The sequence below is a fragment of the Galeopterus variegatus genome, unplaced genomic scaffold (genome assembly GCF_000696425.1).
Source record: "Galeopterus variegatus unplaced genomic scaffold, G_variegatus-3.0.2 Scaffold162, whole genome shotgun sequence".
NCBI classification, from domain to species: domain Eukaryota; kingdom Metazoa; phylum Chordata; class Mammalia; order Dermoptera; family Cynocephalidae; genus Galeopterus; species Galeopterus variegatus.
Genome location: NW_007726273.1, coordinates 349,782 through 370,984, shown reverse-complemented (window position 1 = coordinate 370,984; position 21,203 = coordinate 349,782). Strand labels below are relative to the sequence as shown.

Genomic DNA, 21,203 nt, shown 5'->3' with positions numbered 1-21,203 from the left:
CAGGAGAGTTCGGGAGAGTGCGGTGCTGATAACACCAAGGCCCCGGGTTCGGATCCCATATAGGGATGGCCAGTTTGCTCACTGGCTGAGCGTGGTGCTGACAGTCACATTTTTCATTCTGCAGTGTTTATTTTTTCATTAAAAAAGGGGGGAGGGCCCGGCACGGTGGCGCACTCGGTAGAGTGCGGTGACGCTCATATAGAGACCGGTCTGCTCGCTGGTTGAGCGCGGTGCGGGCGCGACACCAAGGGTTGCGATCCTGTTGCCGGTCGCAGTACGGGCACAATACCGAGGGTTGCGATCCCATTACCGGTCACGAAAAAAGACAAAAAGGAAAAAAAAAAGGGGGGGGGGAGCAACAAAGAAGGAAAACAGAGAGAGAAGGTGAACAACTCTTGCAGAGCCAGAAGCCCAGGGAGAGAAAGAGCTAACTGGCTGATGAGAAGACCTGAGTAGTTGGGAAGAAGAATGCAAGAGCTCCCTGAAGCAACACAAATCTCTATGCACCTCAAGGCTACAGCCTGATAGAGCTGGCTGTGGGACTCAGCCACCAGCCAGCAGCTCTACTGAAACCTAACCAACCCCCAGGCCCAGGATTTCATTAGTTTGAAAGCCTTCTGTTTTGCAGACACGTTTTAACAATCCTGGGTTTAGCCATATAGAAGATGGCCTCTTTCTGTTCAAGGTGCATTTTGGTGACTCCTTAGCAGCCAGTGGCTGATCTCTTATTGTGGGCTCTCATCCTTTCCCAGGAGGGCAATCTGTTGCCACAGCTGCCGCTCCTCTTCCTGTGCCTTGCTGTGGCTTCAACACCTCAGCCCCTCAGCCTAGTGGTAGGATACTGGCTCAAAGTATCCTGCATTGGACTACCCAGAGCTACATAGATATATATACAGAGAGTGGTACATTCAGGGGCCCTAGAAACACTATTTTAGTGCATACCCTTGTGTTGAATATCTTTACTCATGTGGATGGAAAAACTGTTTGGTTTTGTTTGTTTTACTTACTTAACTAGCCTGTTCTGCACTGAGCATGATGGCTCCAGTCATCCTCAGTCCTTATTCCTTACCTTATTCCTCCCTCCTATCTTCTCCAGGAAATGGCAGTGCCTCTGTGCTTTAGGGCTCAGAATCTGGGGGTGTCTACAATTGCTTCTCCTGAAGTAGGGGTGGGGATGGGAGGTTTGGGGTAAAATAAACTGATTTCCCTAGATAAGAAAAACTGCTTTGTTTCTGATAAGGGCCAGGCTCTTCATACACATTTCACTGAAGCGGTGAGAGGTTAGCATCATTACCTCCCTGTTATTCCTGCATTAACCTGAAACACAGCTTAAGTAACAGTAAAAAACAGTATTTTATTTTAATTAATTAATTTATTTATCCATTCATTCATTTGTTTGGTTTTTGGTGGCTGGCCAGTACCGGAAGTGAATCCATGGCCTTGGGTTATACACATAGTATTTTAGAGACCTGGATTTCAATCTGAGCTGTTCCACCAGGCTTTGGGAAATGTTTATTGACAAATAAAGATAGGTGTGAGTATATCAATAAACACTTGTTACGCGATTTCTCTCCTTTCAGAGTTCTAAACATTTCCATTGTATACTTCAAAGGACTCATTGTTTCGTTAATGAAAAAGTCAACATTCATTTGCATGACTGAGAGCCTCTCCTCCTCATTCACAGTGGGGCTTGGAAGAGCTGAAGTTGGTATTAGAGAATGAGCTAGAGACCAGAAGACCTGGTCTGATCTGGGCACCTAACATAGGGTCTTACACCTAGTTTCATAAACATTAGCAGTTACTATTACTCAGAACATTTACATAACGATCGCCCTGACAGCTACTACATTAACCATGCTCCAAGAGTTGTGGGAAGGCTTTTCATCTGTGGCAGCTTTTTTTTTTTTTGGCAGCTGGCCCATGTAGGCAGGGATCGAACCCTGGACCGTGGTGTTGTAAGCACCAAACTCTGACCAACTGACCAACCATTTGCAGCAGCTTTAATCCTTACCGTCCTGAGAGGTTCAAGGCCCTTCTAATAGGTGTGGTTAACTCTCAGGCTCACAGAGGTAATCAGCCTAAAATCACCAAGCAAATAGCTAGCAAATCTGGGATTCAAACCCATATTTTCACCAACCCCAAACTCTGCTCATCTTGATTCTTTTCACCAAGTTTATTTATTTATTTATTTATTTTTAAAAAGATGACCGGTAAGGGGATCTTAACCCTTGACTTGGTGTTGTCAGCACCACGCTCATCCAGTGAGCTAACCGGCCATCCCTATATGGGATCCGAACCTATGGCCTTGGTGTTATCAGCACCGCACTCTCCCGAGTGAGCCACAGGCCGGCCCCTTTTTCACCAAGTTTAGATGAGCCCTTTTCATCTATGAGCCTTAGTGTAGTCATGTGTAAAATAGGGTTAGTCAAACCAGTCTTGCCGGCTTCGCTGTATAACTGAGCATTACATTCTTTTTTTCTTTTTGGGGAGTGGGGGGCGGTTGGCTGGCTGGTACAGGGATTGAGCCCTAGCATTATATTATTATTAAATAACCAACCCAAGCAAGTCAGTGCTGGAGGCAGATTAATAATATTAGTAATAATTATTGACTGGACAGTTAGCTCAGTTAGTTAAAGCACGGCCTTGTAAGCACAACACCAAGGTCAAGTGTTCGGTTCCCTGTACCAGGCAGCTGCAAAAATAAATAAATAAATAAAAATCTTTCCTAGGGCTAGCCAGTCAGCTCAGTTGGTTAGAGGGGTGCTGATAACACCAAGGTTCGGGGTTCCATCCCTGCACTGGTCAGACCAAGAAAAAAATAACAATTCTTTCCATTTATAGAACATCAATAATACAACAATGCCATTGAGATAGGTTTTATTATTATTCCCATTTTGCAAATAAGGGTACTAAGGTTAGGAGAGGTGAAGTCATTTGCTAAAGGTTATGCAGCTCAAGGTTCTAGAAAAGAGGGGAGTGGAGGAAGGTAAGAAGAGATTCCCTCCAAGACCCGAGGCAAAGCTTCCCACTGATTCTGGGAGGAGATGGAACCAGGAGGTCGGTGAAGGCTTTCGTCAGTCGAAATGTACTGCCCATAAGAAGTGCTCCACAGCAGCCTTCATAGTTCATTCTTCACACAGTAGCCAGCAACAGGCACACTAGCCTCCTGGCAGGGCCCTCAGCCCTCCCAGCGCGTTCTCACCTCAGGACTGTGTATGGCAACTCCCTCTGCCTAAAGCATTCCTCTCCCCAATTTTTTATTATCATATTTTATTTGTTTGTTTTTGGTTTTTTGGCAGCTGGCTGGCACGGGAATCCAAACCGTTGACCTTGGTGTTATAACAGCATGCTCTAACCAATACATTTTTATTTTAAAAGTTATATATATATAGGGCCAGCCTGGTGGCGCACTGGATAAGTGTGCCGCTTGGGAAGCACGGCGGCGCTCCCGTCCGAGGGTTCGGATCCCACATACAGACCGGTTCCCGCTCACTGGCTGAGCAAGGCGCGGGAGCAGCACCGAGGGTTGCGGTTCCGTTGCCGGTCCCCGGTCCGGTACGGGGGCAACACTGAGGGTTGCGATCCGTTGCCGGACACGGAAAAAGACAAAAGACAAAAAAAAAAAAAAAACGTTATATATATAAATGTTTATTTTTTTTAAGTAGAGATAGTGGGCGGGTCTGAGTGCGGTGATGTTTACAACTAATTGATCACAACCACTTACAGATTTCTTTATTCCTTCTCTACTCCCACTGCTTTACTTGACTAGCCTAAAGAAAAAGGAGAGATGGTAGAACATTAACAGTAAAAGTAAAACCCTCCCTATATTCACTCCCTAGAAGTTCCTGTTATGAAATTCTCAAATATCTTTTTAGAAATATTTTCTGTACATATATACTTGTACATAACTTTCTAGGGCTGGCCGATTAGCTCAGTTAGAATATATATATATATATATATATATATATATATATATGGTGGGTCCCTTCTCTGTAAGCTTTCATGAAGATGGAGTGTGAATTATATAAATATATATATTATATTTATATATAATTGGTAGCAAACTATACTTTACACACAGTTCTTTACCTTAATTTTTTTGACTTGACATTGCATCACAGAGACCTTTCCGTATCTTCCACATCTGCAAATGTAGGCACACCTCATTCTTTTCAACAGCTCCCTGGTATTTATCCATTGTTGATTGTACCCATTTATTCAACAGATTCCTGTGGACTGACATTTAGGTTGTTTCTAGTCTTTGTGGTATGACAAACAGGGTTTCTGGGAGTATTCTTTTATTATGGTTATTATTACTATTGACATAACATATATAGAATGTGCCTTTTAAAGTGGACAATTCAATGGTTTTAGTACATTCACAAAATTGTAAAACCATTACCACTATTTAATTCTGGGGACATTCTTGGATACATATTTTCATGGTCTCATGTGAATGTTAGCAGGAGGCACTTCTGGAGGTACAGTTGATGGGCTTTGGGGAGATTATTCCTTCCGATGGGAAAAAATCTGGGGCATATCCATCACCCACAAACAGAAGTCCTGGGCCCAGAGGCTCGGGATCACCACATTTTCCCTGATATATTCAGTATTTTGTAATGAGTGCCAGTCCTGAAAAATTAGGTCCCTCTGGATTTTCACACATTGGATTTGCTCAAAGCAGGCTAGGCCCTAAATATTCCAGTTAGAATAGGCAAATGGTGGGGAATGCCCCAGGAATATGTGTATTGTAATGTCTCAATTCACAGACCATGCTGTTGTGTGATCCTTTAAAAACCTAAATAAGTTAATGTTGTTCTTCTGCCACAAAACTATGAAAAAAAAAGAAAGTACAGCCAAAATAAACAAATTCTGCAATGGCTAGCATCTCACTCACTGGAAGCCAAAGTCCTCACAAAGGTCTGCAAAGCCAGCATGATCTGTGGTCCCTGCTCACCTCTCCGGCCTCCTCTGTCACCCTCCCCCTCACTCTCCCTGCTCCAGCCACGCTGGCCTCCAGCACATGCCTCTAACTAAAGGAGTCCTCTCCCAGGTAACTGCACAATTCCATGCTCACTTCATTCCCACCTCTGCTCAACTGGCATCCCTTCAAAAAACCCTCTAATCTCCTGGTATAAACTAGCATCCTAGCACTATCTAGCCCATATCCTATTGTTGGGAAAATAAAATAATTTAATCAGGCCCCCTTGCCTGCCCATCCGGTTAGGAGTGGTGTGGCGCATTCTTTGTAAGCAAATTGTGGGGGGGGTGGGGGGGTGGAGTTAGTGCTCATGCACAGTGCTGCGACTTGGCTGGGCATTGTCTGCCTCAGGGGTCCACCAGGTGCAGCCATGCTCTCAAACCTATGGCTCTAAGGAAATTTTGGCCGGTTACCTAGCTCATAGGGGGGGGGGGGGGGGGGGTGGAGTTAGTGCTCATGCACAGTGCTGCGACTTGGCTGGGCATTGTCTGCCTCAGGGGTCCACCAGGTGCAGCCATGCTCTCAAACCTATGGCTCTAAGGAAATTTTGGCCGGTTACCTAGCTCATAGACCTGTGTATGAGGGGTCTGGTGACCCAGCCTGGCATGTGAGGGGTCTGGTGACCCCAGCCTGGCGTGCGAAGGGTTTGTGGTTTGTGACCCAGTCTGGACAACGGACTTGAGGGGTCTGTGAACACCAGACCCGGCCCTAGCTTGACAATTGGCCCAGTCGGCAGGATTACAGGCAGGTAAAAGAGCGTGACACCTATTTTTTCTCCATAACAGTTATCACTAGCTAATATATATTTATTTGTTTACTCTTTGTCTCCCCCTTTAACTTTTAATCTCCAGAGAAAAATATCTTTATGCTTTTTGTTTACTGCCTGATTGCTAAAACAGACTCTGATACACAGTAGGTGATCAATAAATATTTGTTATTTGTTGATGGAATAATTGGATGAGTAGCTTTCACTGAGGCCCGAAACAAAATTTGTAAACTATCCAAAGGCAGGGAGGGGTGGTGGTGGAAGGAATGGGCAGAGGACTTGAAGGGACAGAAAACGAAAACACAAATGATTTTTAAATGTACAGCAAGATGTTCGACTTCACTCATAATAAAAGAAATGCAAATTAAAACTTCTATGAGTCACCATTTTTCACCTAACAGATTGGCGGAGATCAAAAAGCTTGTTATTTTTCAGTGTTAGCAAGGGTGTGGGGAAACAGGTCCTCTCATACTTGTTGGTGAGAGTGAAAACTGTTGACAGGTTTGTGGAGGACAATTTGGCAGAATCTATGCAAAATTTGAAAGCATATACAGTTGGCCCTTGGTATCCACGGACTCCACATCCTCAGATTCAATCAACTGCAGATTGAAAATGTTGTCAGGCCTACAATGATTGCATCTGTACTAAAAAAGTACAGACTTTTTTTTGGTCATTATTGCCCAAACAATACAGTATAACAACTATTTACATAGCATTTACATTGTATTAAGTACTAAAAGTGATCTAGAGATTATTTAAAGTATAGGGGAGGATATGCATAGGTTGTATGCAAATACAATGCCATTTTATATAAGGGACTTGAGCATCTGTGGATTTTGGTATCTGTGGGGGTCCTGGAACTCATCCCTGTGGATGTCTGGGGACGATTGAGCTCTGTAATTCCATGTTTAGGAATTTATCCTGCAGACTCATTTGCTCAAGTGTACAAAGATGTATTTGCTGCAGCACTCCTTGTTCTAGTAGAATAGTGGAAAGAATGTAAATGTGTATTAATGGCGATTGGTTAAACATATTATGAAAAAAAAAACCATATTATGGTATATTCTTACAATGGAACACTATGCAGAGGTTTAAAAAGGAGGTAGCTCTGTGCTGAAATAAAACAATCCTGAAGAGATAGTTACTTGAAAAAAAGCAATATACAGAACACTGTGTGCTGTATGTAAATATTTGTTAAAAGAAGAAAAAAAGAAACTGTTCTGTAGAAACAAACAAGAAATTGACATGGTGCCTCTGGGAAGGGGAAAAGAAGCAGGAGGGGGTGAGCTGGGGAAGAAAGAAGGCTTTTCAACTCTACCTTTTTATATGCTATGAACTGTTTTATGTTACATTAGCTGTTGTTTTTAACTTTTATAAATTGACAGTGCATGTGTATTAGACAAAATTTTAAAGATACAAAAGGATAAGCAGTCAAAAGTAAGTCTCAGTGCTAAAAACAAAACAAACAAACAAAAAAACTCTACAATGATGGGAGTAATGCCAAAGGGACACAGGAACCAACTGAAAACTGGAACAATTTGAGCATAATAAAGTACTACAAGATTATAACCTAAACTATAAAATAGATATCCATGAGTTCATACTAATATAAATAATGGAATAAATAAGTAAATGGGAAAGAAAAGAGAAATCTCCCATGCTAAAGAATTCCAAATAATACACGCAGATTCTCTGCCCTCAAAGAGGTGAAGCATAATTCCCCACTCCTGTAGTATGGGGCTGTGGATAGTGACTTCCTTCTAAAGAGTACAGTATGAGGCCGACCTGTGGCTCACTTGGAAGAGTGCGGTGCTGATAACACCAAGGCCACGGGTTCGGATCCCTATGTTGGGAGAGTGTGGTACTGACAACACCAAGTCAAGGGTTAAGATCCCCTTATCAGTCATCTTTAAAAAAAAATAAAAATAAAGAGTACAGTATGGAAAGGGGAGAAAAAGAGTAACTTTGCATTGGACTCTGATAAGCACTATCTCAGCCAAGTGATCAAGGTCAATATCAGCAGTGATAAATAATCTGAGAGCATGTAACCTTGATATGATATGATAAAAATGGTACTTTATCTGGGTTTCCTCCTCAAACCCATAATTCTAGAATAATCCTGAGAAAAGCAACATACAAATCCCAATTAAGGCACACTGTACATAATACTTGACCAGTACTCCTCAAAATTGTCATCTGGGAAACTATCAGTCAAGAGAAGCCTAAAACGACATGTTGATTAAATATAATGTGGTATCCTTGTGTGATCCTGGAACAGACAAAGGACATTAGGTAGTTACTAAGGAAATCTGAATAAAGTATGGATTCTAGTTAATAGTAAACAATATTGTGCTGATTAACTAATTGTAACAAATGTACCATACATACTAACGTGATATATATATATTTTTTTTAAAAAAGATGACCGGTAAGGGGATCTTAACCCTTGACTTGATGTTGTCAGCACCACGCTCTCTCAAGTGAGCTAATCGGCCATCCCTGTATAGGGATCCGAACCCTTGGCCTTGGTGTTATCAGCACCACATTCTCCCAAGTGAGCCACGGGCTGGCCCTCTAATGTAATATTAATAATAGAGGAAACTTAGGGCTGGGTGGTTAGCTCAGCTGGTGAGAGCATGGTGTTATAACATCCAGGTTAGGGGTTCAGATCTCCATATTGGCCAGCCGCCAAAAAAATTTAAAAAGAAATAATAGAGGAAACTGGGCACAGGGAATATAGAAACTCTATACTAACTTTGTAAATGTTCTGTAAATCTAGAAGTATTCTAAAAAATAAAGTTTCTTTTTTATTTTTATTTATTTATTTTTTAAAATTTTTGTTGAATCAAAATTGATTATACATATTTTGGGGGTTCACCTTTGAGATATGTTGATCAAATCAATATTACGAGCATATATATTGTTACAAATCATAATTATTCTTTATGCCCCTTGTCCAGTCTCATCCCATCTACCCTCCCTCCTCCCTCCCCTCTAATTACCCTAGATTTCTACTCTCCTTCTGAAAGAATAATGGTTACTCTGTTGATTTGTTGCCTAGATGATCTGTCCAATGCTGAGAGGTGTGATCAGGTCTCCCAATATTATCATAGAGCAGATGCTTCTTCTGTCACTCTGAAACGGGCTTTGTGGAGAGAGACATCCTCCTCTTTTGTTTATCCCTACTGGTGACTCTCCTTCCGTCAATGCACTCCAGTGGCTGGCAGACCATCTGCATGGTGGTTGTGGCATCTAGCTGCTTTCGTGGCAGCCATGGTTATTGTGGTGGCTGTGGTGGGCCACCCACATGGAAGTGATGTTTTTGACATGCTCCTTGGAGCTGGTGGTGTGCCTGGTTGTGGGAGGGGGGGGTCCAGTCCCCTTGTCCATGCCTCAGGTCTCCAGGCGGGCCCTGAGGTGCTGGCACAGTATGCCTGGTTGTGGGAGGGAGGTCTGGTCCCGGCTCCAGCAGGGCCCTGAGGTGCTGGTGGTGTGAGTGGTTGTGGGCAGGTGTACGTCCCCCGGCTCCATACCTCAGGTCCCCTGGCAGATCCCAAGGCGCTGGTGGTGTGCCTGGGCCAGAACTAAGTTTTTGTCCTTTGCTTACTTCTAAAATGGGGGATCTTCCTGTGGGAACCAGTACTTGAACTGTGTGGTTGAGCTAAATTGCTGTTTTTCTGCTGTTTCCCTAGGGAAGGCTTTTTGTGCAGCTCAGGGTTTAATGGTTGACCTTATAGTTACTTCTGGCTCTCCAGAGACCCGATGCACCTAGGTTGTGTTGAAACTCTGATCTGGGCCTGAGTTTTTTCATCAAACTGCCCTCCATGCAATTCTATATTCCTGACCAGTCTCTGAGTGGTCCTGTGCTGATTGGGGGTGGATTGGCTGTCCTTGCTGTGTCCCATTTTTTTCCCCGGTGGGCCTGTCTCCCCCACTGCCTGTGCTCCAAGCACTTCCCATGGGGCGGGCCCTGTACTGATCCCTTGTGATGACTCACCAGCCTCTGAGTGGCTCCCCTTTTTCAGCTTTTCTGGCTTCTTGCTCCTGTGTAGGTTCATGGGAACCCTATTAGTGGTCTTGCTGTCCTGGGGGCCACCAAGGCCCTCTTCTTCCCTGCCGCCTTCAAGCAACTCCATCTGAAGGGCACAGCTGCGGCTTCTGCGGCTCTTGCTCCGTGCACTCAGCAGTTCCAGCCTTAAAGTGGCTGTGGCCCGAAACGCTCAGAGCAGTTTTTTCTTTCTCTCATCGTGGTTTCTCCCACCTTCATGAACTCCGTAGGCCTCTCTTCCTCTTACCTTGAGCTTCATTGGCCCCAGCTTGGCTGATGTCACATTTTTATAGTTGTAAATTGGTTGATTTGTAGGAGAGTGATGCTGGAGACCATCTATTCCACCATCTTGACCGGAACCCTAAAGTTTATTTTTTAACCATCTCCCCAAATGAGTTGTGTCACTTCTTCTCTGGACTCCATAGTCTTGTAACTTCTCTGAACTTCGATTTACCCATTTTGAAATAGCAAAATTATTTCTAATCTTTTAAACTACAATCAATAACATTCATTTATTGAATGTTCACTGTACTAAGCACCCTGTGCACACATTATCCCGCAAACCATCAGGACGAATCTGTGGGCTGGGATCATCATTTCCCTTGTTTCCTCACCATGGAAACAGGCTGCATCTAGGCCACACAGCTGGTAAGCATGGAGGCCAAACTCAAGCCATGGTCCAACTGATGGCAAAGGCTCTTAACTTGTATTCTTCATTGACTCACATTGAGGCTCTCAAAATCTGCTTCTTAGAGTTTCTGATCAGAAGGGCATCACTAGTAATGACCGTAAATCCCTCTTTGAGCACTTATTCTTTTCCGGGTACCATAAGCTTGTTAACTTACCAAATTATATGTAATGCTAGGAGAAACCATTAGAACTCCATTTTAAACTCTCATACTTTTCTGGTGGGAATGTATAATGGTACAGCCACTTTGGAAACCAGTTTGGCAGTTCCCAAAAATGTTAAAAATAGAGTTATCATTTGACTCAGCAATTCCACTCCTAGATATGTGAGTGTACCCAAGAGAATTGAAAACGTGTTCATACAAAAAAAAATTTGTACACGAATGTCCACAGCAGCATTATTCATAATAGACAAAAGGTGGAAACAACCTAAATGCCCATCAGTTAAAGAATGGATAAACAAAATGTGGTATATCCATATAATGGAATATTATTTGGCAATTAAAAGGAGACAAGCCACAACGTGGATGAATCTTGAAATCATAATGCTAAGTGAAAGGTGGCCAGTTACAAAAGACGGCGTGAGTTATATGATATGGTATGTGAATTATATCTCAATAAATTTGTTTTTAAAACCTTCTATTTCAGGGCCGGCCTGTGGCTCACTCGGGAGAGTGCGGTGCTGATAACACCAAGGCCCCAGGTTTGGATCCCACATAGGGATGGCCGGTTCGCTCACTGGCTGAGTGTGGTGCTGACAACACCAAGTCAAAAAAAAAAAAAGAAAGAAAGAAAGAAATGGTAAGTACATTGCTTAAGACAACATAGGGCTGGCTGGGTTAGCTCAGTTGGTTACAGCGCAGTGTTGTAACACCAAGGTCAAGGGTTTGGATCCCCATCCCGGCCAGATGCAAAACAAAACAAAAAATAGTTACTACACTGAGCTTGTTCAAAGAAATGCATTTCCTAGTAGCAGCCTCACTATGGTGAATGATTTTTGCTTTGTTTTGTTTTTCCCAAAATGCTGACAATCGTTTCTGAACTCCCATCTTATCTCTGCCTGAGGAGTTGCCCTGAGCGAGGATCAGAGCTCACAGAGATGAATGGTGGTTATGAGGACAGGCACTAAAAAGACAGTACTGGAATTCTTTCCTTTTAGCCTCTCTAATTTTCTTTACCCAGTATGTCTGTTGCTTCTTTCTCATAGTAGAATGTAAGCTCCAGGAGGGCTGGGATTTGTTTCTTTTAGCTCTGTATCCCCAGCCACTACTTCAGTGTCTGGCATGACGGATGAAGTCAACAGTGGGTAAAAGAATAAAAGGCAGCTCAGACAGTGAATTGAGTTAGCGCAGAGCAAGGTTTCCAACTTCTGGTGACACAGAGATGCAAACAGTGGAGACATGGGAGGAACAGATCTAGGAGATGACCTGGTTTAGGATATATGAGGTGCTTGTGGAGAGATCTAGGAGAGGTTGGATAAACATGTCTAGTATTTCACCCAGAGTTCCATACTTAAATGCCTACAGGGACCAGGATGGTAGCCTGAATAGTAATGGTGGTCTACTGCAGGACAACAGAGTGGACGGGACAGTGGCAATCTGGAGAGATCATGCTTCATCTCAGAGAACACCCATGGGGAAAGCAGGTCCAGTGTCAATAGATTTTTGGATTTTTCAAGTTGAAAATAAGGACTTCCATGTGAAATCTTGTCTCCAAGTCAAATTTCACCTTCCAGAGAAAGGTTTTCTGACTTTTGTTAGAGCAATCCATTCTTGAGCTTCCCTAGAAGTCTTGGGTGTGTGTGGTGATGGCAGAGAACGTTGGATGTATCTTTCCTAAAGCAACAAGTATACTTGGAACAAGGCCACCCAATTAATTCTGGAAGGCTCAGGTTGGGGCCAGTCCTGGTAGCCCAGTTTACTAGCCTTTTTTTTTTTTTTTTTTTTTTTGTGGCTGGTCAGGACAGGGATCCAAACCTTTGACCTTGGTGTTATAACACTGCACTCTAACCAACTGAGATAACTGGCCAGCCAGTCACTTGCTTTTTTAATGATTACACCAAAGAATAATGTTAAGTGTAAAAAGGAAATTGCAAAACAGTATATTTGATAGGATCCCATTTAAAAAATATATATTTTAAGTATACAGTTAGAAAAATAACTTGAGGAATTTACCCATGACAATTAAGTGGTCACCTCTGAAAGGTGGGACTAAAGGGCACTTTTCCTTTATATTATGTATTTCTGTGAATATGAATTATTATTATTTTTTTTTTAAAGATGACCGGTAAGGGGATCTTAACCCTTGACTTGGTGTTGTCAGCACCACGCTCACCCAGTGAGCCAACCGGCCATCCCTATATGGGATCCGAACCCGGGGCCTTGGTGTTATCAGCACCGCACTCTCCTGAGTGAGCCACGGGCCGGCCCGAATATGAATTATTTTATAAGACCATGGATTACTTAACAAAAACCAATAGATTTTTTAAAATTATGTATCTTTCCTAACATAACTATATATATGTGCGGGTAAACAGAGAAAGGGACCTGAAGAACTTACTACTACCAAATGATGGGCAGTAGTTACCTTTGGGGAGGAGTATGGGGTTTGGGAAGGTTAGCAGGTGACAAGGAAGTTTGTTTTGCTCAGTGTCTTTCTGCATTGTTTGAATCTTATATACTCTGCCGTCTTGGGTGTTGGGAAAATGGAATAATTTGGTCAAGCTCCCCTCGCCTCCGAGCTGGTTCAGGGTCATTTGGTAAACACTGTGTGTGTGGGTGGAGTATGTGCACCTGCAAGGTGGTGCTGCTTTGGCTAGTGTTTATTGCCTCAGGCACCTGCTCTCTGTGGCCATGTTTTTTCCAGACCTGCAGCTTCTAAGGACGGTGTGGCCAGTTGCCTAGCATATAGACCTGCATGAAGGGGTCTGGTGACCCAGCCTGGTGTGGAGGGGTCTGGTGACCCAGCCTGGTGTGGAGGGGTCTGGTGACCCAGCCTGGTGCATTAAGGGTTTGTGACCCAGTCTGTGAATGGGCTTGAGGGGTCTGGGAGCTCCAGACCCAGCCCTAGCTCAACTATCAGCCCAGTCGGTGCAGGATTACTGGCAGGTAAAAGAGCCACGACAACTAGTGTGGTTGCCTAGCTTTACAATTGGTGTCACAAACAGGATTAAGAGCTAGACAATTGGTGCTGTGAGGATTCCAGGCCTCGCAGTAGCCCTTGTCATAGCCAGACAAATTGGCATAGTCGGCAGGATCACGCCACACTTGGTGTAGCCTGCAACAGGACTTTGAGCAGATACAGGAGCCGAAAGCCCTTGGAATAAGGTGGAAATGTGGCTATTTGTGCATATGCTGTGCCCTATGGCCACCTTTCTGTTGACCAGGACCTGGTTGCTGCACACTGTACTGCAAGGCAGCATAGACCAGGTACTATGGCAGAAAACCCCTTGGGAGGGGAGGAAATGTGGCTGTCTTTGAGCATGTGGTGGCCGGTGGCCACTTTTCTGCTGATCAGAGCCGGGCTGCTGCTCATTCTGCTGCAAGTTGATCAAGATTTGAAGCAGAAAGCAGAGTTGTTGGCAGGTGATGTGCAGCTACTGGCAGATTCAAGGCAGAAAGCAGAGTCATTGGAAGCATGGATAAATGTCCTGGAGGACGACATGTGGCAACTGGCCACTCTTGCCCCTCACACCAGGGAAGATGACCAACCCAATGGTGAGTTGGGGGAAACCGTGCATCTCCAGGCATGACCTGTTGTGCATGAGAAATTGAGGCATGAGCAGCCTATGTGACCAGACAGACAACCAGTGAGCAATCCACAGGTGACCCATGTCCTACCTATGTCCTGTATACCCAGGTTGAACTGGTTGACTTGGGGAGACAGTTCAGGCAGAAACATGGGGAGACCCTGGCTGCTTGACTGTTGCAGTTATGGGACCTAGGGGTGGATAGTGTAATGTGCTCTGGTGAGGAGGTGGAGAAATTGGCCTCCATCATCATGCACCCATCCCTGAGACAGCGGCTGCAGAATAGCCACAGGTATGCACAAAGGTGAGGCAATCACTCCTTGATGGATTGGGTGAATCCAGCTGCCCGAACAGTGTGGGCAAATTCTGGAGAACTGCCCAAGATTGTTATTAAATGGCAAATGTATGCTGAGCTGGTCCAAATCATTTGAGAGCTGGGAATGCGGCAGTCCGTGTTTAATGTGAACACTCGTGGCCTGGACGATGAGAACTTTACAGGCAGCGTGAGAGACATAGTGCTGCAAAATGCCCCGTCAATGTCCTTTGGGTCACTGATGGCCATACTGGACCCATACATTGGTTGTCCTATACATGAGGTAACGACCATGATAACCAGCTTGGGTGAAGTAGAGGAGAGGTGACAAGCAAAAGGGGTCCAAAAGATGGCTAAGACCAACCCCCCAAGAAATGCTCAGGATTTTATCCCAAAGGGACCAAGCAAGACTAGCTGTAAGCATATATGGCTTGACTTGCTTGCGGCAGGGGTTGATAAAAAGAAAATTGACCGGGGCTGGCCTGTGGCTCACTCAGGAGAGTGTGGTGCTGATAACACCAAGGCCACGGGTTCAGATCCTATATAGGGATGTCTGGTTGGCTCATTAGCTGAGTGTGGTGCTGACAACACCAAGCCAAGGGTTGATATCACCTTACCAGTCATGTTTAAAAAAAAAAAAAAAAAGACAGAAAGAAAATTGACCAGCAGCCAAATGCAGTTCTGTTTGCCTTGTGGCAGCAATTGCTCCCTGAATAGCATTTCACCAAATGTCAGGAAACAGGTAGCAAGGTACACTCAGTGGATTTAAAGGACTTTTTGGTTGCTCCTGAGGAGGCAGATGAACTGTTGCATTCTGGTTAGGAAACAGGCCAAGGTACTTGTCTTTTGGGGGCAGGCGAGCACCAGAGGTCTCATGTTGAATTGGCAATATATTGGTCAAGGACAAATGTGCAGCATGTTTTGGCATTGGTGGATACAGGTGCAGAATGTAGCCTGATATATGGCAATCCAGATAAGTTTCCAGGGGCCACAGTGTGTATAGATGGCTATGGAGGACATACTACTGAGGTCAAAGCAGTGTCATTGCCATTGGGCATAGGAAGATTACCCCGTCATGTATACACTATATATATATATATCACCTGTAGCTGAATACATCTTGGGTATGGATGTACTTTATGGTTTGCACCTGCGAACAACAGTTCGAGAGTTTTAGCTGTGAATATGGACAGTAAAGCCTGTGTTACGAGGATATGCTAAACATGACCCACAGGTGTTACCCAAGCCAAGATGTGTGGTTAATGTAAAGCAGTAACGCCTACCAGGAGGACATGCAGAGATAAGTGCTACTATATTGGAATTAGAGAAAGTTGGCATTATTTATCCAGCTCAGAGCCCATTTAATGCTCTGGTATGGCCAGTGAAAAAGCCTGATAATACCTGGAGAATGACGGTAGATTATTGAGAATTGAAGAAAGTAGTGCCTCCTTTGCATGCAGCTGTGCCTTCAGTTCATGACTTGATGGATCAGGTGACGATTTATCTGGGGACTTATCATTATGTACTGGAGCTTGCAAATGCTTTTTTCTCCATTCCAATCTCAGCTGATAGCCAAGATCAATCAGTTTGCCTTCATGTGGGAAAGAAGACAGTGGACCTTTCAAGTATTGCCCCAAGGTTATCTGCACAGCCCAACCATCTGTCATGGTTTGGTGGCTGGGGACCTAGCCAAGTGGACTAGGCCCAGCATGGTTACAATGTTTCACTACATTGATGATGTGTTACTAACTTCTGATTCTCTTGCAGATATAACCCAGGCAGCTCCAATGCTGCTAAGTCATTTGGAACAATGTGGGTGGTCCATGAACACAGCCAAAGTGCAAGGACCTGGGCTGTCAGTCAAATTCCTGGGAGTGGTCTGGTCGGGTAAGACAAGGATCATCCCAGAAGCTATTATAGATAAGATACAGGGGCCAGCCCGTGGCTCACTCGGGAGAGTGCGGTGCTGATAACACCAAGGCCCCGGGTTCGGATCCCATATAGGGATGGCCGGTTCGCTCACTGGGTGAGTGTGGTGCTGACAACACCAAATCAAGGGTTAATATCCCCTTACCGGTCATCTTTAAAAAAAAAAAAAAAAAAAAAGCTGATAGATAAGATACAGGCATACCCTCGACCCACAGTGGTAGCTCAGCTATAGACATATTTGGGACTTTTGGGGTATTGGAGAGCTTTTGTACCCCATATTGCCCAAATGGCATGCCCACTATATGCATTGACAAAGAAAGGAGCCCTCTGGGATTGGAATGAGGAAGTAGAACAAGCTTATTGGGCTACAAAAAGAGCAATACAGCAAGCACAAGCTTTACAAGTGGCCGACCCCACTAAGCCATTTGAGTTAGACATACATATAACCCAGGAGGGGTTAGGATGGGGTTTGTGGCAGAGACAAGAGCGATTCTATACACCTGTAGGATTCTGGTCTCAGCTCTGGAAGGGTGCTGAAGTGTGCTACAACCTAATAGAAAAGCAGTTAGCAGCTGTGTATTCTGCCTTGATAGCACTGAAGCTATCACAGGAACTGCCAAAGTCCGAGTAAGAATGACATACCCCATAATATGTTGGCTGTGCATGTGGGCAACCAACCCTAAAATGGGTGTAGCTCAGACTCCCACTTTGTCTAAATGGGGAGCATATATAGAACAAAGGAGCACTGTGTCAATGAGTCCTCTGTCCAAAGAGTTGCAAACTGTGCTAGGCCCAGTAGAGGTTATGGAGGAAACTTTGACACAACCGCTACTCATGGAGGTGGAAGCTGCACCATTCCATGAGGGACAGGGACCTATCACAGAGCAAGCTTGGTATACAGATGGCTCTAGCATGGGAACTTCAGCATCATGGACAGCTATTGCTGTCCAGCTCTTAACAGATACCATGTGGTATGAAAATGGCACAGGACAAAGCAGTCAATGGGCTGAATTGAGACCAGTATGAATGGTAATGAAAAATGAGCCTGGGCCATTAACCATCTGTACTGACAGCTGGGCTGTATACAAAGGTTTAATCCTTTGGGTTTCTATTTGGAATTATCAATGGTGGGTGGTAGGCCACCGACCCCTGTGGGGACAAGTCATGTGGTAAGAGTTATGGGAATTGGGGCATGAGAAAGAAGTAACTCTTTTCCATGTCACAGGACACTTCCCCTTAGCTAGTCCAGGAAATGATGAAACCGATGCCTTGGCAAAGGTAAGATGGCTGGAGAGAGCCCCAGCTACTGATGTAGCTCAGTGGTTACATCGACGAATGCAGCATGCTGGCAGTAAAACCAAGTGGACGGCAGCTCAAAGATGAGCCTTGCCTATAAAATGGGAAGATGTAGTGAATACTTGTCATGCTTGTCCAGCGTGTGCTCAAGAGAACCCACACCCCTGGTGGGTGCCCCATACAGATGGGCAAATAACTCGAGGAAGGATGCCCCTGACTCAATGGCAAGTGGACTTTGTCGGACCACTGCCAAGGTCAGAGAATTTCAGATATATCTTCACAGCTGTTGATACAGCTACTAGTCTTTTGTTTGTATGGCCTTGTAAGGCCCCAGACCAGGTAAACACTGTGAAGGCACTGAATAGCCTTACTGCTATGTATGGCCAGCCTGTAGTTTGAGAGTGATAATGGAACCCACTTTACTGGATACGAGTTTCAGAGGTGGGCCTCCCAGTTGTCCATTCAGTGGAAGTTACATGTGCCATATCATCCCCAGGCGGTGGGAATGATTGAACGGTACAATGGCCTTTTAAAAAAGGGACTAAGGCTATCTGCCCAAACCCCATCATTGAAGGGGTGGGCACGGCGATTATGGCCAACAGTCAGAATTCTAAATGAGATACCCCGCAAGGGCGGACCCTCTCTGGTGGAAGCTCTGTTGCATAGGGCTGCAGCACCTATACAGCTGCAAATCACTACTAAAGATAAGCTTTTGAAGCCAGGATATGGCAAGAATGGAAATATTCTCTTACTGGCCCCAACCTGATTGCAACAGGGACAGACAGTACAGGGAATGGCCTTGGAGAATAAAAGCCCCCCATATACGCTGAGTAGGTTTAATAGGGTCTTGAGGAAGGCCCTAGAGGAAGGCTTGCTAGTTTCACCTTGGGTGACAAGTACCTGGCCTCCTCGAGTAAAGGTGACATGGCCTGGAACAGATAAGCACTCTATTCCAAAGGGCACATTTGTATTATCATTATGGCCAATTATGAGTTCCCCTATACTGTTATATGTAGAACCTACAGATCCAACAGTGTTAGCAGATAAAGTATGGTGTCATAAGCCAGGTAAGATACCTACTCCTGCAACCATCCTTTCTCAGGGTGGCAAACTGGCATGTATCTTACTAGAGGGGTGAGAACTTCCCCTATTGGTACCAATAACTCTTCTATCTTTTCGCCCATAGTGTTCTGGCTGCAGGCACGGCACCAGAGTCACGTGATTGATGTATTGGCCTGCTGAACGTGCATTGAACTGCCCATCAGTATGACTGCAGGATTTACATGGAGGATCACACCAATGGTGACTAACTGGACATATGCAGCTGACAGTTAAAAGGACAGAGGCATAATGAACAGACAATAGGTTATGTAAATGTAAGGGTCATTTATCCTGGCTAAGGGAACATTGCGGAAGATTCTGGACATGTAGATTGTATGGCGAGGGACCCTGAAGGGGTGGATTGTTGGGAAAATAGAACAATTTGGTCAGGCTCCCCTCACCTCCAAGCAGGTTGAGGGTAGTTCAGAAACGTGTGTGGGGGTGGAGTAAGTGCGCCTGCAAGGCGGCGCCACTTTGGCTGGTTTTTACTGCCTCGTGCGCCTGCCCTGCATGGCCATGTTTTTCCAGACCTGCAGCTTCCCAGGATGGTGTGGCTGGTTACCTAGCTCATAGACCTGCGTGAAGGGGTCTGGTGACCCAGCCTGGCATGTGAAGGGCTTGTGACCCAGTCTGTGAATGGGCTTGAGGAGTCTGGGAGCTCCAGACCCAGGCCTAGCTCAGCCATCGGCCCAGTCAGTGCAGGATTACCAGCAGGTAAAAGAGCAGCGACAAGTAGCGTGGTCACCTAGCTTTACACTGGGTTGTAGAAAAATAACGTGAGAAACATCAGTGCCCACACTCTAACCCAACCATCCAAAGTAGCAGAACAACTGTCCTGGGTGGTAGGAAGGGGAAGACCCCATTGGGACACAGACAGTATTGCTCTCATCCCTCCCCACCCCAGGATCCAGCCCAATCACCCCAGGTGAACCACAACACACTGAAAGAGGAGCCAGGGGACCTCATTGTAACACTCATTTTTATATAAATATCCGCAAGTCATGTTACAGAATAAGCCCCACCGGGGAAAAAAGTCAACGTTATGGTTTTGTTAAACTGACCCCCGCCCTCTAGGTCAGGCCCCAGCCTGGAGGCGCCTGCTGCTTTGGGAAGCTGGGGCTGCTGCCAGGAGGCTGCTTAAGAAGCTGCCTGTGTCGCCCACCCCTGGGCTGACCCCTTCTTTGGTGTGTGGTACATGGTGACCTTCTCTGGCCCCCTCTTAGCCTGCAGGGTTCTGGAGAACAGGGTTCTGGGGAGCACGGCCCAGGAATCCTGGGGGCACTTGGAAATGGGGTGGGGGGGGGTGACTGAACCATTAAGAGGTGGAGTCTGAGGCTTAGAGTTTGAACCTTTTGGGGTGGGAGTGCAGAGTTAACACCAACAAGTTGGGGGGATGACCTGGGCTGTCAGCCAAGCAGGAAGTATTTGTCCTTCCCTCCAGCCTATGGCCCCAGGTCCCTTACCCTGTTGGTCCACCTCCTACTAGACCCTACATTCCCAGGGAGAAGCCCTGGGTTCCTGCTTATCCCTTCCCAGCTCTTCCCCCTGCAATCCTCCCTCCCCCCACAGAGAGGCCAGAGGCTAGGAACACAGCACCAGTCTGAGGATTTAATTAACCAGGAAGGGGACTGTTGGGACACCCCTGTAAAAATGTACAAAAGGTCTGGGGGGCTATGTGGAAGGGGTGATAAATATGTACATGGAACCCCCCTTCCTTTAGCCCCTCTTCCCCCAGCCCTAGGAGGGCATGAGGACTTGGGTGGTAGGTGAAGGGGAGGGGGGCACTTTGGCCTCTGGCTTAGTGAGCCCTTGGGGAGGCAGGCCAATGGCCTAGAGGCCCTTGGAGGGGGTGATGATGCACCTCAGAGATCATGAGCTGTGACCTCTGAAATGATCCCCCTCTCATGTACACACACACACACACACACCTCTCTCTCCCTCCCTAGAGGCTTGTGACCTCTGCCATCCCAGTGACCCCATGATCCATGTGATGCTGGATCTCACGGGGGTTGGGGCTTCTGCTGCCAGGTTCCATGACCTCAGGTGGCTGGTGAGGTCATGACCTTTGCCCTTCAGCCCCTGCCTTCAAACCTTAGCCCTAGGACCTTGTCAAAGGAAAGCGGGGATGGAGCTTTGCCCCTGCCCCTCACCTTTCCTCACCTGTCAGCCCGGGCTGGGCCAGGGGCCCTAGGCGGGGAACTGGGCCGGGGGGCGGGCACAAGCGGAGGTGGTGCCCCCAAAAGGGCTCCTGGTGGGGTCTTGCTGAGAAGGTGAGGGGTTCCTGGGGCTGCAGCAGGTGGTGGCGGAGGAGCCAAGCGGCTGTATAACAGGGGA

General features: G+C 45.7%; 1 protein-coding gene across 1 annotated transcript in view; it reads right to left on the bottom strand.

Annotated features, from left to right (window-relative positions):
• Positions 1-21,056: 21,056 nt before the first annotated feature.
• The window catches only part of FBRS (fibrosin), a 4,801-nt gene continuing 4,654 nt past the window's right edge, over positions 21,057-21,203 (bottom strand). The window contains exon 12 of the mRNA XM_008594398.1: positions 21,057-21,188. Within this exon, the coding sequence (XP_008592620.1) occupies positions 21,057-21,188 (132 nt within the window). The remainder of the gene's footprint in view (positions 21,189-21,203) is intronic.